The 15,465-nt window shown below is 39.3% G+C and overlaps 1 protein-coding gene across 3 annotated transcripts in view; it reads left to right on the top strand.

Annotated features, from left to right (window-relative positions):
- cfh (complement factor H) overlaps positions 1-15,465 on the top strand; it is a 161,336-nt gene that overhangs the window by 123,636 nt on the left and 22,235 nt on the right. For all 3 annotated transcript variants that reach the window (XM_031899958.1, XM_031899957.1, XM_031899960.1), the window contains exons 17-18: positions 10,818-11,000; positions 15,024-15,221. In XM_031899958.1, the coding sequence (XP_031755818.1) occupies positions 10,818-11,000; positions 15,024-15,221 (381 nt within the window). The remainder of the gene's footprint in view (positions 1-10,817; positions 11,001-15,023; positions 15,222-15,465) is intronic.

Genomic DNA, 15,465 nt, shown 5'->3' with positions numbered 1-15,465 from the left:
TATGTTAAACATACCTTTTGCTGCCTCTTTTGTGGTTAGGTGGTTAGGTAGGTGTGCATTGAGTAATTGATTGAACTGTCTGTGCCTGACACCCACTAAAGACTGTGTTGATTACTGCTTATTCAAGCGACGCCTCCTTTTCATTGGGTATGGCCTAAGTTATGGTTGTTCTACATCAGGGTAGAAGATACTAAGAAACTCAAAATGGTATTGATATTACCTGTACTGGTACAGCTCCCTGATTCTATACAGGTGCTTAGTGGCTGATCAACTATAAGAGTCAAGGCCTAAATCTGTTGGGCCCTACAGGACCAAAGGGTTGCAGGATGCCTGGGATTTACCCAAGCTACAGGAAGCACATCTGGATTCATTCACAAGAGAAATGTTTCATGTATATGGAGTAACAGAATGTAACAAGGAATGCCAGAGACTGTAACTTGGTAAAAGTGACTCCCATAATTAAGTGCCATACTTTCATTTGTTATTTTCAATGTTTGCTTACATACATTATTGCAAGACAATGAAGGGTATGGTAAGAAATTTACCGGCAATTGCAGTTAAACACAGTGCTTTGAGCAAAGGCTGTAATGAAAGATGTTTAACCTCTAACCAGGAGGCGATGAATGGATGACCAGAGATTGGAACCACCTATAGATAATGGATTATTTTAATTCTTCCATCACTGTTTACCATCTCATTACATGATATTAAATCAGCTGCCATTTCTGCAACCAACATTTGGTACATTGCAAAGAATTCCTGTAGAGTTGTAGACTGGGATTTCAAGGACTCTCTCTCTCATTTTCTAGGTTGCATACAAATATTATGTTCTTGTCAAGTCAATGTGCAAAGGGGGAAATGTTCTCCAGGCCTGAATGGGTTAAAATGTTTCAAATGTGCAATAGACTTGCCATGCACACCATAGCTACACATACCCCATTGTTCCTAAGGTACCATAACAGATGAAAGTGGGTCTGAGAATATTAGAAACAGAGGCCTGGCTAGCACTGACCTAAGCTATCTCAGTACCTGAGGGTGTATTCCATCTGGCCCTGGTCCTTGTTCACATTGATTTTGAGTAACCCTTTATGTACCATACCCTGCGTCAACCACTGACTAGATTGAGCTGAGCCAACAATGCTGCTATCAGATGGGTCTTGGAACTTTTTGGGGTTAGTCTTAGCCTCTTTCATAATGCACTCCTCTTATTAGAATACTTGTTATAGTGTTTATATTCATTAAATCCAGCTTCTGTCTCCTCTGACTTGTATTTCTTAAAGGCCCACTCTTGCAGCATGCCCCCCAGGTAACCGTATGGGGTTCCCTGCCTGTATAGTTACGCCGCTGGCAACACTGTCAATCATTAACAGCCCTTTTAAAAGGGAGAGGTGATTAAAGTTTGCATAATGTTTCAGGGCAGGAACAGAAGAGGGAATAAACATGAGTGCGTACAAATTCTGCATTCTCCTGCTTTGCCCTTGGTTTTGCTTTGCACAAGGTAAGCTTATATAATGTTTAGAAGTTGATATATTAGTTATATTGTACTTACATAGAGTATGATATAACTATATACATGGTTAGTTAGGTACAGTCTGTCACAACGTACAAGAATTGTAAACACAAATACTACCAAATATTACAGCAAAAGCAATCATTTCAATTACTGCGAAAGAGGACAATGGATATGCAAATTTGTCACATAAAATCTGGGAGCTCCAGTCCTGGGTCTGGGGATAGAAATTCTAATTACTGGGGGCGTCTAACAAACTGGTCTTTGCTTGTCTTTTAAATGGGAAATGATAGAAATCAGATTTGATGTTTTACTCAATGTAATGACTAAATACACAAAAAATTGGCACGCGGCAAAAAAGTGTCGCACACATCAAAAAAATGCCGCACACAACAAATTATTTTGACACGCATCATTTCAACGACAGTTCAACGTTTTGCGAATTTTGTGGCAAAGTGAACCGGGACAGATTCACTCATAGCCAAACACTGGCACCCATGATAGTAGTTTTTCACTGCACTAAGCAAACACTATTATTCTAATTACAAAGTCAGCCTTGAGTGTATGGGATGAAGAATATAAGCCGTCTGCCCAGAGTGAGTCAGGCTTTAAATACCTCTAAATAAGGTTACAATTCCTATATTTACCCTTTTTTGCTTTTCTGTTGTACATGAAGGATCAGGCTCATAACCCTTGTGCCTCTCTGAAGAAATCTCATAAATAAGGTACTAACATTCTATAGGGGTTACTTTTTAATTTAATGTAAAAAGCACCAAATATAACTAGTACGGGCTAATATTTGATTCTGATAGTTCAGCTTCTGCATGAGGAACTTGTTTGCACACTTGTGCTAGATTCCCAGAGATCCTTTTGTTTAGTGCTGGTGCTCCTTGTAGACACAGGCCTGGGTTCAAAGGCCTTACTTTCAATTTCCCTCTTCCAGGTTAGATAGTATTTGTCTTATATCCTCTTTATATAGTTCTTTTGGATATCATTAATGGCTGCTGAGACTGTGGTGGAAACTGTCCGTGAGATAGTAGACTTAAAGGGGTAGTTTGCTTTAAATTAGCTTTTATTATGATATAGAGAGTATTACTATGAAGATTTTCATTCATCCAGGTCATGGTATATCTAGTATAAGTGTACCTGCTAAGTAATCATTGAAGATGTTTCACTACTCATCCGAGCAGCTTCTTCAGCTCAACTGACTGGTATGGGAAGTCCTCAGCATATATACTCTTCCACTAATCCAATCACAATGGCACTTTGTAATAGAATAGAATTGTATAGAAAACCAATAGAATTACCAAGAATAGATGTGTAAAGAGTTCTGAAACTGCCGGGTACAGATGTGACATCCACTCTCCCGATGGGATCAGTACAGTGTCGGACTGGCCCACAGGGATACCAGGAAAATTCCCGGTGGGCCCAGGTGTCAGTGGGCCCTCCTGCTTCTAGCCATTTGGACTAATTCAAGATCATTACTTATTTTTCTATGGGAACAAAGCAACAAAATTTATAGAAGAATAAGTTATAGTATGCAAAGATAAAAAAAACTCTAGAGACTGTAAGAAGTCAAAATAAGAAGTAGATGAAAACTAGTTTGGAGAGTGGGCTCATGGTCTAAGGGTTTCTGGTGGGCCCCTGGGGCCCCAGTCTGACACTGGATCAGTACCTTCAAATAGGGAAAAATTTGCTCCTACACATACTAATTTATACACTATATATGGGTTGGTGACAGTACAGATTTCATTATATCAAATGTAACCCTTTAAAAAAACAAAATTATTTTTATGGCTGCAACACTAATTATCTATGAATTATTTCAACGGATACAAAGGAGACATTTTAACAATTTATGGAGTTTGTGAATGACAATAACTTTAATTTGAAATTGAATTTGGATTTCAGAGATGACTTTAATAACTATCTTGATATCAGGGCTGGGAGGACGTATAAATACAGTATTTAATCTTCCCGGGAATCATCTTCCTGTATTTTTGGGTTTACTCAAAAATTCACAGGTTGTTTGATCCTCATTTACCTACAGTATTTTAAGGACAGATCCTACTTTAGATAAATTACTGGATAATGGTTGCAGTTTCATTGCCTGAAGGTCTACAACTTTGGGGGATGTACTTTTTAAATGATGAAAAGCCAGAACCCACACAGTTATCCCACAAAGGCATGTTTAGGTGTGGGAAAGGAGGTGCATTACTTGCCTTCATGTTCAATGTTTTAACAGTTTTACATCCTCAGTTATTGGAAAGTCATATTCAATAAAACAATTCATTAATTGCAATACCCTGTTTATCATTTAATGTTGATGTGTACAACATGTGGGTGCCAATATGTTGGTCAAACATCCAGGACTCTACAGCTAATGTAGCCAAATATTTTTGCCTGGTCCAACATCTCACTCACAACTCCATTCTTGACCCCCTGCAATCTGGCTTCCGTCCAAAACACTCAACAGGAACTGCTCTTACCAAAGTCGCCAATGATCTTCCCCTGGCTAAGTCTAAAGGTTCCATACTTCCAATCCATACTAATCCTTCTAAAGCCTTTGACGCAGTTGACCACCCACTCCTCCTAGACATTCTGTATTCAGTTGGCATTCATGACACAGCCCTTTCTTGGTTTAAATCTTATCTTTCTGACCATTGCTTTAAAGTTGCCTTCTCAAACTTTACCTCAACCTCATTCCCTCTTTCTGTTGGTGTTCCTCAAGGGTCTGTCTTAGGCCCCCTGCTGTACCCAGTCTATACAACTTGTCTAGGGAAACTTATTCAGTTATTTGGACTACAGTACCACAGTGCCATCTGAAACTGAATCTTTCTAAAACAAACTAAACTAAACTAAAGTAAACACAACTAAAACACTTATCCAGTCTCTCATCATTTCCCATCTTGACTACTGTAACTTACTCCTTACAGGCATCCCAACACATCATCTTTCACAGCCAATCTGCTCTAAACACTGCTGCTGGCACTATATAAATAAATGATGATCATGAAGGAGGTCATATATTATGTTTATTGGTACAGAAAGAAACAAAACAAAAAAAAGTTTGAAGGGAAGCGTTTTTATTGATTGTTTTTTTCTATGGATTGACTTTTATGAATTATTGACTGGACGGACTCATCCCAACAATTGTACTTTTATATGCTAGATCTATAAAAAATATGAATATGAATAATATGAACATACAGTGTACTGTGACCTATGTTTATTTCTTTATGGATTTATTCTTGGTAATATATATGTGAATGTGCATTTTGTACATTGTTTATATTTTGTTTTCTTCACTTTTTTACATGGCTTGAAAAATGTCATTGTAGTGTTTATATAAAGTTCCTTTCTTTTTTTAACCTGTGTTACTATTGGTTACATAGTTACATAGGGTTGAAAAAAGACCAGAGTCCATCAAGTTCAACCCCTCCAAGTAAACTCCAAGAACTCATCCAGGCCCCTCTTAAAGGCATTAACAGAATCTGCCATTACCACATCACTAGGAAGGGCATTCCCCAACCTCACTGCCCTCACCGTGAAAAACCACCTACGCTGCTTCAAATGGAAGCTCCGTTCCTCTAATCTAAAGGGGGGGCCACTGGTGCTCTGATCATTTTTATGGGAAAAAAGAACACCCCCTATCTGCCTATAATCCCCTCTAATGTACTTGTACAGAGTAATCATGTCCCCTTGCAAGCACCTTTTTTCCAGAGAAAACAACCCCAACCTCGACAGTCTCACCTCATAGTTTAAATCTTCCACCCCCTTAACCAGTTTAGTTGCACGTCTCTGCTCTCTCTCCAGCTCATTAATATCCTTCTTAAGGACTGGAGCCCAAAACTGCACTGCATACTCAAGGTGAGGCCTTACCAGGGACCTATAAAGGGGCAAAAATATGTTCTCATCCCTTGAGTCAATGCCCTTTTTTATACAAGACAGCACTTTATTTGCTTAAGTAGCCACAGAATGACACTGCCTGAAATTAGACAACTTGTTATCTGCAGAAATCCCCAGATCCTTCTCAATTAAGGAAACCCCCAACACACTACCATTCAGTAGATAGGTCGCGTTTATATTATTTCTACCAAAATGCATAACTTTGCACTTATCAACATTGAACTTCATTTTCCAATTTGCTGCCCAGTTTTCTAATTTTGTCAAATTGCTCTGCAAAGCGGCAGCATCCTGCATGGAACTTATAGTTTTGCACAATTTAGTGTCATCAGCAAAAATAGAAACAGTACTCTCTATGCCCTCCTCCAGGTCATTAATAAACAAGTTAAAAAGCAAAGGACCAAGGACTGACCCCCGTGGCTGTTGCACCTTTATATTCCATTTCTTTTCATTGTTGTGCAGCCTAAGATATGGGGGCCCATTTACTAAACAGTTTTGAGATCATTTTGTATTTTTTACTTTTTTAACTTATAGAACATTTTGGAATGTATGCGAAAAGTTAACATTCCATGATTTTTCATGGTTTTCGTTAAATTTCAATGACATGTAAATTAAACAAATATAGATAAAAAGATAAATGTTTGTATTTATGCACTTGGCAACACATAATTCATATTGCCTTCTGTTTTTTACCCCTAAGGCCCCTTTTCCTGTTGGTCACACAACAAACACATTCTTACCTTTCAATATACATGTGCAAAATTCCAAATAGAATTACTCATGAGAACGATGGTGATTTTAATAGGACAAGTGTCAACAAGTGTCCTTTCTGTAACTGAAAAACACATGTTTTATGTGAAATCTATTTTTTATCCAACAACCAACAACAATCTCAGATACTCCACTATTAATATAAACACAGGTTATAAAAGAATTAAAGTACATGAAAAGACTACTCTTTTAGACATATTTAAGAAAAAAATAATCAAACTCTTACATATTAATCTGCAATAAAGTTTTCCGCCAGCGAGTTAATGCACAGGAAGGTAACTTTGCCTGTGCTAGAGCCATTTTAAGCACAGATGACGAAACATCCTGGCTGCAAGAAAATGGAACATTACAGAAAAGCCATGTTAATGGTGCAATGACTTCTACATGATACCAAAGGGAAATTGTACTTTACTTGTGCGTGACAAAATGTCCTGTCTGACAGGGCTCTTACTAATTTTGTAATAGTCCCTGACTATCATTAGGTTACATGTAGCTCAACAGTAAGCACTGATTCATCTGAGTTGCTGTTTTCTATCTTTGTAGCCAAGTGTACTTTGTTGTTTGTCCTCTGCATACAAACAAAATATGTACATGTTGCAGGTTTTCCTGTATGCAGAACACTGCTCTCTGCCCTTGGTGTGGCTGCTTTCACAGTATTTGCATTTCATACTATCACCTTTGTAGCCTTGCACATTTAAACTTGTGTTCCCTTCTGGCTAGGTTTTTTGCTGTGAAGTATACAGCTTCCATCTCTGCCTTGCTGTCTTTCATTGTTTGTATTTGCAGCTTTTGCACATAGCTATCATTTTTGTTGAGTTCTGGCACTTCTTGAATCAATCGTGTAACTTGCAAGAGCTGGGTTTTCCCCGTAAAAAATGTTCAGAGACGCCCAGTAGGATAAACAGGTTAAGTCCAGTGCTAATTGCATATGTAATATTACATGTAATACTGTATCAGATGGAATGTTGAAGGACTGAAGTATGGACAGGAGAAGTGGCGATGCAGAGTGTACTGGACCAGGGCCCACAAGCTGATGACAGCCCATCATTACACCACGTCCCAGAAGCAATGTCACCAGAACAAACCTCAACTCCCCTGTTGCTAAATGCAACCAAAGATATTGGTTTTCAACTGTCACTGTTTATTCAAACCCTATCATCCCTTCCCATTTATCCTTATTTCAATTAGGCTACTAGCTATAAAACACATATCAATGTTAACTCAGTCTTCTTTCTTTTTAGAGCAAGAACAGAGCTGTGGGTCTCCCCCTGTGGTACAGTTTGGGGACACCCTTGAACCCAGAGAACGTACCAATAAACATGGCACAGTAATAACTTATACATGTCCAGAATATTACATACGAGAAGGAAACAAAGAGGTTGTATGTAGGAATGGAGAATGGGATGATCCACCAACCTGTATAGGTATGTGGCCTGATCATTCCATAAATGCCTTACACACTTATCTTTTAGGAATTGTATTATTATTATTCCAAATGTAACACTATTGCAACAAGGAACACCAGAAGGAATTTAACTCTTGGTATACCAGACTGAGATGCATGGGGTTCACTTGGAAATAATTCTCAGGGCAGTGTCTTCTGTTTAGTATAGTGAGGTATAGTGAGTATGTTGTGGTACTTAAGTGATGCAAATTCATGGGTGCTATAAATTATTTAGATGGCATATTTATTTATACAGCAAATGATGGGTAACAAGTTTACTATGCCATATGTTTAATAAAGTTTTGATAAAAATAAAAAGAAGCATTTAGACAAAATTATCATAAAACAGTAGGAAACAAATACAAAGAATATGACCAGAGCTCTATGATCTCACCCAAACCACTCTGCCCATGAACACTGCTGTTAAAAAAAAGACAGGGATGCTGTACTGGGACCTATTTCCCGGGGACAAAGGTCCTGATATCGGACCTTGTCCCCATGAAATGGGGATTGACAGAAACCCTAGCTCAAGGGTTTAAACCACTCTAATTCTTTAAACACCTTCTACCTTGGTTTCCCATCTGTAATTTTAATTAATTTCTCTCTGTGTCTCAGAACCATGTATTGCTTTAGAAAAAGACATGATAGCTAACAATATTCAATTGAAATGGACAAGTCATAAAAAACTGTACATCCGTGATAAGGAGTGGATTGGATTTGTGTGTATGAATGGCTATGAAATATCTAATGAAAATTTGTTAAGAATACAGTGCAAAAGAAGTGTCCTTACCTATCCAAAGTGTTCCAAAATAGGTGAGTAATACATTTTATTATCAGATGTAGACATCTCAGCAGCATATTAACTGGGAAAGATGTTTCACAGTGTTAAACACAAAAGGAAAATGGAATGTCTTTAAATTGCAAAACAATTAAAATGCTAAAATGCTTAGTATTGAGGTTGGTGAGAAAAAATGTGCATTTAAGACATTCAGGTTAGTTGTGTCAGCTGAAACTTTTAGTTGCCAGAATGAGGCCAACAATGCATGCAAAAATAATAGAAATTAGGCAAGGTAAAAGATGGAATGAGGAGGGCATTGCATCAAAGAGTAAACCAATTCCAAAGAGGACCTGTCACCCTGACATAAAGAGCTGTATAATAAAAGTCCTTATCAAATTAAACATGAAACCCAAAATAATTTTTTATTACCACATCCATAACTATTATAAAAGCATTTTAAAATCCCAGTTGTCAATCATATAATGCCTGCCCCGCCTCTATGCCTTAGGCATAGAGGTGGGGCAGACAGTTACTTTCACTTTCAATTCAGAACTTCTTAGATGTTGCTGCACCCCTCACATTCCCCCTCCCTCCTCACCATCTAATTGTGTAACCAGTGCATAGGCATGAGCATCAGGTCCCCCCATACTGGCACAGAAACAAGATTTTAGCAGGATGCAATGCCTGCTTTGATAACAGTGTCCACAAAATGGCCCCTGCCTGCTTGCTGCAATTGTGAATTCCAAGGCTGAAGAAAATAAGATTAAAATAATTTATATAGTGTAAGTAAAGTTTATTTTGCTTGCCAAACACAATAGAAAACAATTTGAAATTATTTCTTAAGGTGACAGGTCCGCTTTAAAGGGATAAGCAGTAAAAATTAATGAAGCAAGAGAACAGGGAAAAAGCAGGGATTTTAAACTTGCATCTTCTGCTGTTTAGGCTGATGGCCCATGGACTGAGTCAGTCGCCCGTGATAGATCTCTGCTACTGTGGGCAACTAACCACTCCTAAATGCCTTTGCACTGGCAACAATAGGAGACGCCGGAGACACATCAATTCAGCTTTCCTGCCTGCAGTAACGCAACTTCAGAAAGCCAAAGCAATGCATAGTCCTTTCTACTGGTGGCTCCTAATGTTGCTGGTGGCAAGGTATTTCGGAGAGGTTAGTTGCCCACGGTAGCAGAGATCTATCATGGGACACTAACTCGCTCCATTGGTCATCAGCCTTACACAGCTAGTGTCAGATTGGGATAACTGGTGCCCATCAGAGATGCTCTCCCTCTGGGGCTTACCAAGCAAATAAGCACATCAGCACCCCCATTATGCACAACATACACAGCAAGCAGGGCCATTTAAAAAAAATATGGTCATTAGGTTAGTCCCATTTTGCCACTTAAGTCATAATTACCCAGACTTGTCAGAATTATCACTGTAAAAAATGGGCAATGAGCATTCGTTGATAAAATAGCCAATTGTCTCCCCATAAATCAAAGACATGTCAGTATAATCACTACCAATAATGGATGAGTATATTAACCCCCAAACATGCCATTATCACTGCAGAAATAGTCAATAAACACACCCTTAACCCCAGACATGACAGTATAACCACTACAGAACATGGATGAGTATGTTAACCACACCACAGACATGCCAGTAATGCCATTGCCAAATGAGCCAATGGGTTCTCACTTAACCCAAGCATGCCAGATCATAGCAACAATTGACAGAACATATTTACTCCTGATATGCACCAAGATAACAAATTTTCTTTTCCAGTTTCCCATGCTGTATGTTTTGCTTTGATTTTTTTTTCCCTGTCCTTCCAAATATAGAAAATGTTTTACATTGGGGAGGGGCGAGCAGTGGGCATCAGGTGATGCATTCAGGATTGGGGAATTTCTCCACATATCGCAGTGGAGATATTGTGGATAGTGGTAACACAACAAGTTTCTGGTCAATACACTTGATAAAGGGTATAGACCTAAAACATGTTGTGTTACCACTATCCATAATAAATGTTTTTCAGCAAACCCGCTGAAGCTTTTTTCCTATTTTTTGGATTTTGCAATTGTAATTTGGTTGCAGCACAGAGCAACAACTAGGAGCTAAAGCTTTTGTCCGCAAGTATTTTATAAAAAGTTCACTGACAATTTTTATTTTTTGAATGCTAATGTTTAGTCATTCCTTGGAGAACATAGAGTCAAAAAATCTGGGTAACAGATTGATCCTCAAACTTCAAGGAATAATGTTTTCTTTAATTCATTTATCAAGTAATACACTCCACCAATGTGAGACCTTTTCTTACAAAACATGTTCTAATTTATTGTGAATCTTTGCCAAGAATCTTTACTAACTATAAACATATTCAGTATGAATTTTAACTCAGTCTTCTTCCTTTTTAGGAGAAGGACAGAGCTGTGGGCCTCCCCCTGTGGTACAGTTTGGGGACACCCTACAAACTACAGAACGTACCAATAAACATGGCACAGTAATGACTTATAAGTGTCCAGAATATTACATACGAGAAGGAAACAAAGAGGTTGTATGTAGGAATGGAAAATGGGATGATCCACCAATCTGTATAGGTATGTGGCCTGTTCATTCAATAAACGCCTTACACATTTGTCCTTTTTAGCTTTTTTTATTATTCCACATGTAGAACTGTAGTGACAATGGAACACCAACAGGGGAATAACCCTTGGTATACAAGGCTGCAATATAGCACAAACTACACCTGGGACTCACAATATGTATGGTATATTTATGTTTAGTTTTGTTACAATAAAAGCAACATTAAAGCTGGCCATACACGTGACGATCTGACAATGTTTCGTGCGACCATCGGTCGCACGAAACATCATCAGATGTGCCACACACCATTCAGGGCTGAATCGGCAGGTAAGGAGGTAGAAACAATAGGATTTCTACCTCCTTCTGCCGATTCAGCTCTGAAGGGAGATTTTGATCAGGCGCCTTCTATGGCGCCCGATCAAAATTTTCCAACTGGTCCGATCGGCATATCGGATATCAGCAGCTTCCTGCGATATCGGTCGACTCGCCGACAACGAGGTTTCGTACGATATTATCGGTGCGTATATGGCCACCTTTAGACAAAATTATAGCAAACAGTATGACGCAAACAAAAGCAGTGCTCTATTGTTTCACCCAAACCACTCTGCCCATAAACACTGCTTGTAAAATGGGGATCCTCTCTGCAGGAAAAACACTCCTTATCAATGAGGCTTCTATTCTAGACTGCTAGATGTTACATGTGAAAAACCTTGATAATAAACCACTAAATGCTTGTTGAACTGCTTGGCTACCCTTACTGGCACTAAGGGGGTACCAACTGACTCCCATAACACAAGAAAGGATTTCCATAAGGGCCTTCCTCTATTCAGGTTTAAGATTTATGCAGTCTGAATGCTACTTGCAGGGCCTGAACTAGGGGTAGGCAGAAGAAGCATGTTCCTAGGGCACATTTATTTAAAAAGGGATCCCGTTCTCAGCCTGAAAACTATAGGCCTGTTAGTCTGACATCAGTAGTAGGAAAACTTTTGGAAGGGGTAATAAGGGATAGGGTACTTGAATACATTGCAGTTCACAATACTATTAGTTTGTGCCAGCATGGTTTTATGCGTAACAGATCTTGCCAGACTAATTTAGTCGCCTTTTATGAGGAGGTGAGCAGGAACCTTGATGCTGGAATGGCAGTTGATGTCATCTACTTGGACTTTGCTAAAGCGTTTGATACAGTACCTCACAGAAGGTTAATGATCAAATTAAGGAATATTGGCCTAGAACATAATATTTGTAATTGGATAGAGAACTGGCTGAAGGATAGAGTACAAAGAGTGGTTGTAAATGGAACATTTTCTAATTGGACCAGTGTGGTTAGTGGAGTATCGCAGGGGTCAGTCCTTGGTCCTTTGCTTTTTAACTTGTTTATTAATGAACTGGAGGTGGGCATAGAGAGTACTGTTTCTATTTTTGCTGCAAAACTATAAGTTCCATGCAGGATGCTGCCGCTTTGCAGAGCGATTTGACAAAATTAGAAAACTGGGCAGCAAACTGGAAAATGAGGTTCAATGTTGATAAGTGCAAAGTTATGCACTTTGGTAGAAATAACATAAACGCGAACTATCTACTGAATGGTAGTGTGTTGGGGGTATCCTTAATGGAGAAGGATCTAGGGGTTTTTGTTGATAACAAGTTGTCTAATTCCAGGCAGTGTCATTCTGTGGCTACTAAAGCAAATAAAGTGCTGTCTTGTATAAAAAAGGGCATTGACTCAAGGGATGAGAACATAATTTTGCCTCTTTATAGGTCCCTGGTAAGGCCTCACCTTGAGTATGCAGTGCAGTTTTGGGCTCCAGTCCTTAAGAAGGATATTAATGAGCTGGAGAGAGTGCAGAGACGTGCAACTAAACTGGTTAAGGGGATGGAAGATTTAAACTATGAGGTGAGACTGTCGAGGTTGGGGTTGTTTTCTCTGGAAAAGAGGCGCTTGCGAGGGGACATGATTACTCTGTACAAGTACATTAGAGGGGATTATAGGCAGTTGGGGGATGTTCTTTTTTCCCATAAAAACAATCAACGCACCAGAGGTCACCCCTTTAGATTAGAGGAACAGAGCTTCCATTTGAAGCAGCGTAGGGGGTTTTTCACGGTGAGGGCAGTGAGGTTGTGGAATGCCCTTCCTAGTGATGTGGTAATGGCAGATTCTGTTAATGCCTTTAAGAGGGGCCTGGATGAGTTCTTAAACAATCAGAATATCCAAGGCTATTGTGATACTAATATCTACAGTTAGTATTACTGGTTGTATATATAGTTTATGTATGTGAGTGTATAGATTGGTAGGTGTGGGTTAGGTGTGCTGGGTTTACTTGGATGGGTTGAACTTGATGGACACTGGTCTTTTTTCAACCCTATGTAACTATGTAACTATGTAACTATGTAACTATGTAACTATGTAACAATGGTGGGGGAAACCTTATATTACTATCTTTGCGTAGATAGTTTTTATACTTAACTAAGTCAGCAGAAATGTATTCAGGGTCTGGACACTTGGAAAAACCTGATGGGTCCCCCAGTCATTTTAGTTGCTTTGGGCTGGTGCTCCTCTTGTTTAAAAAAGTAAAGAAAATAACATGAAGTGCTGCTAAAAATCTCCAGCAAATCACATGAGCAAGACTGATGTTTCTGGGAAAGCAGAATGATACAGGTTATTTGTAAATTTGCCAAATCCACAAAGTCCTTGACAACATTCTGTAGAGTCCTCTGTTGCGCAGCTGCAATGCACTTGACAGTAATGCACTTATTTCTACTTTTGACCACTAACCCCTTAACTACACCTGCTCAAGGTCACAGTCACAACTTCAAGTTTAAAAAACTGAAAATAAATATGTAACGTGATACTTTGTGGTGTTTTCATATTGCTGATGCTATTGTAGGGACCCATAGGTTAATAAGTCCCTATGGCTTTAAGCCCTACTAGTTCCTTCTTTGTCCTGTTGCTGTGTATCTAGTGTGCCATTAGCATATGTGCCTTATTGGTTAATAGGTAGACCACTCCCATGGCACTTCAATATAGTGTTTAGCAAAGGGGTGGGTCTTCCTCTTTGGCTGCATCTGCTGACCCAGGTGGAAGTTCCACTGAGCCTGGGATCAACAGGGCCCCAGTAAAAACCCTAGAGTCTGCATCTAGTTGTAGTGAAGTCGGGGAACAGGGACCCCGTTATTGATGAGTAGTAAATATCAGGATAATTTATAAGAGCACTTTCTAGGAAAGTGAGATAGTGAGATTAGTTAGAAAGAGCAATTCCTGGCTCTAACCAGGAGAGATTAGCTGGAAGTACTCTTCCCTACAGGCACTGTTGCCTTAGAGCAGGACCAGGGTTTAGACGCAGGTATCAGGTCAGTTTCTATCCCTGATCCATAGTTGGCTGTGAGGGATCCTTGACTGCTAAGGGACACCCTGAGGACACAGATATTGTCCAGGCTACTCTCCTTTAGGGAGGCCGTGCTGGTTGGTGGTCCTTAACTTCCCCACCCTCGGCTGAGGTGGTAAAAGCTGGTGGACAGCATATTTTTCTACCTGTTGTGCAATTACCTGATATCTCCTCTGTGTGAGTATTGCTATAACCCTGTGGATCATTGTCTTGGACAATAAACAAGTTCTGGTTTACCACAAAGAACCTTCTGGCACCCATTCTTTCTTTGCTTGCACACAGCTTAAGTGAGTTGTAGTTGCACTACACCCAACAGATATTTCCACATAGCGAAAGCCTATCTGGCGTGTAGAGTCCTATGTACCCCATGCTCTAAAGCCAATCTAGCTGGTATTGCCTGTTGTTACTGTCAAGTAGGGGTTACACTATCAATGCAAAAGCAGGTCCCCTTGGTAAGCCAATGAATGAGGACATTTTTGGGACAAAAGCTCCAGGTTGGAACTCTGTATGAGTACTGAGATCCTGATACCAGACCCTATTCCCCTGAAATGGGGACTAACAAAATTCCAGCTCAGGGGGCTTAAAGAATTTGTTTTAATAACCTGCTACCTTGGTTTTTCCATCTGTAATTTGAATTTATATTTCTTTCTGTCTCAGAGCCCTGTACTGTTTCAGAAAGAGACCTGAAAGCTAACAATATTCAACTGAAATGGACAAGTGATAAAAAACTCTACAGCCGCCATAGCGAGTGGATTGGATTTACATGCTTAGATGGCTATGAAATATCTGAAGAGAAGTTGTTAAGAATACAGTGCAATCGAAGTGTCCTCCCCTATCCTAAGTGTATTAAAAGAGGTGAGTACATGTTATTGTAAGGTGTAGGTATCTCTGCAGCACAAGACATAAATTGGTAAGTTGGTAGATGAGAACAGGGAAAAAGCAGAAATTTTAAACTCTTGGGGTTTTTTTTCAGTTTACACAACAGACAATTTTTCAACACTTCGCGCTCTCACTATTAAGGGGCATTCATTGATGTCCAGATAAAAGTCCTAGAACCTAGACATGTTAATAAATGAAAAGATAGTGTAAGACCTGGTGT

This window comes from Xenopus tropicalis, chromosome 4, assembly GCF_000004195.4.
Source record: "Xenopus tropicalis strain Nigerian chromosome 4, UCB_Xtro_10.0, whole genome shotgun sequence".
In the NCBI taxonomy this organism is placed as follows: domain Eukaryota; kingdom Metazoa; phylum Chordata; class Amphibia; order Anura; family Pipidae; genus Xenopus; species Xenopus tropicalis.
The sequence above is the reverse complement of the archived record's forward strand: the minus strand, read 5'-3'. Positions and strand labels throughout refer to the sequence as shown.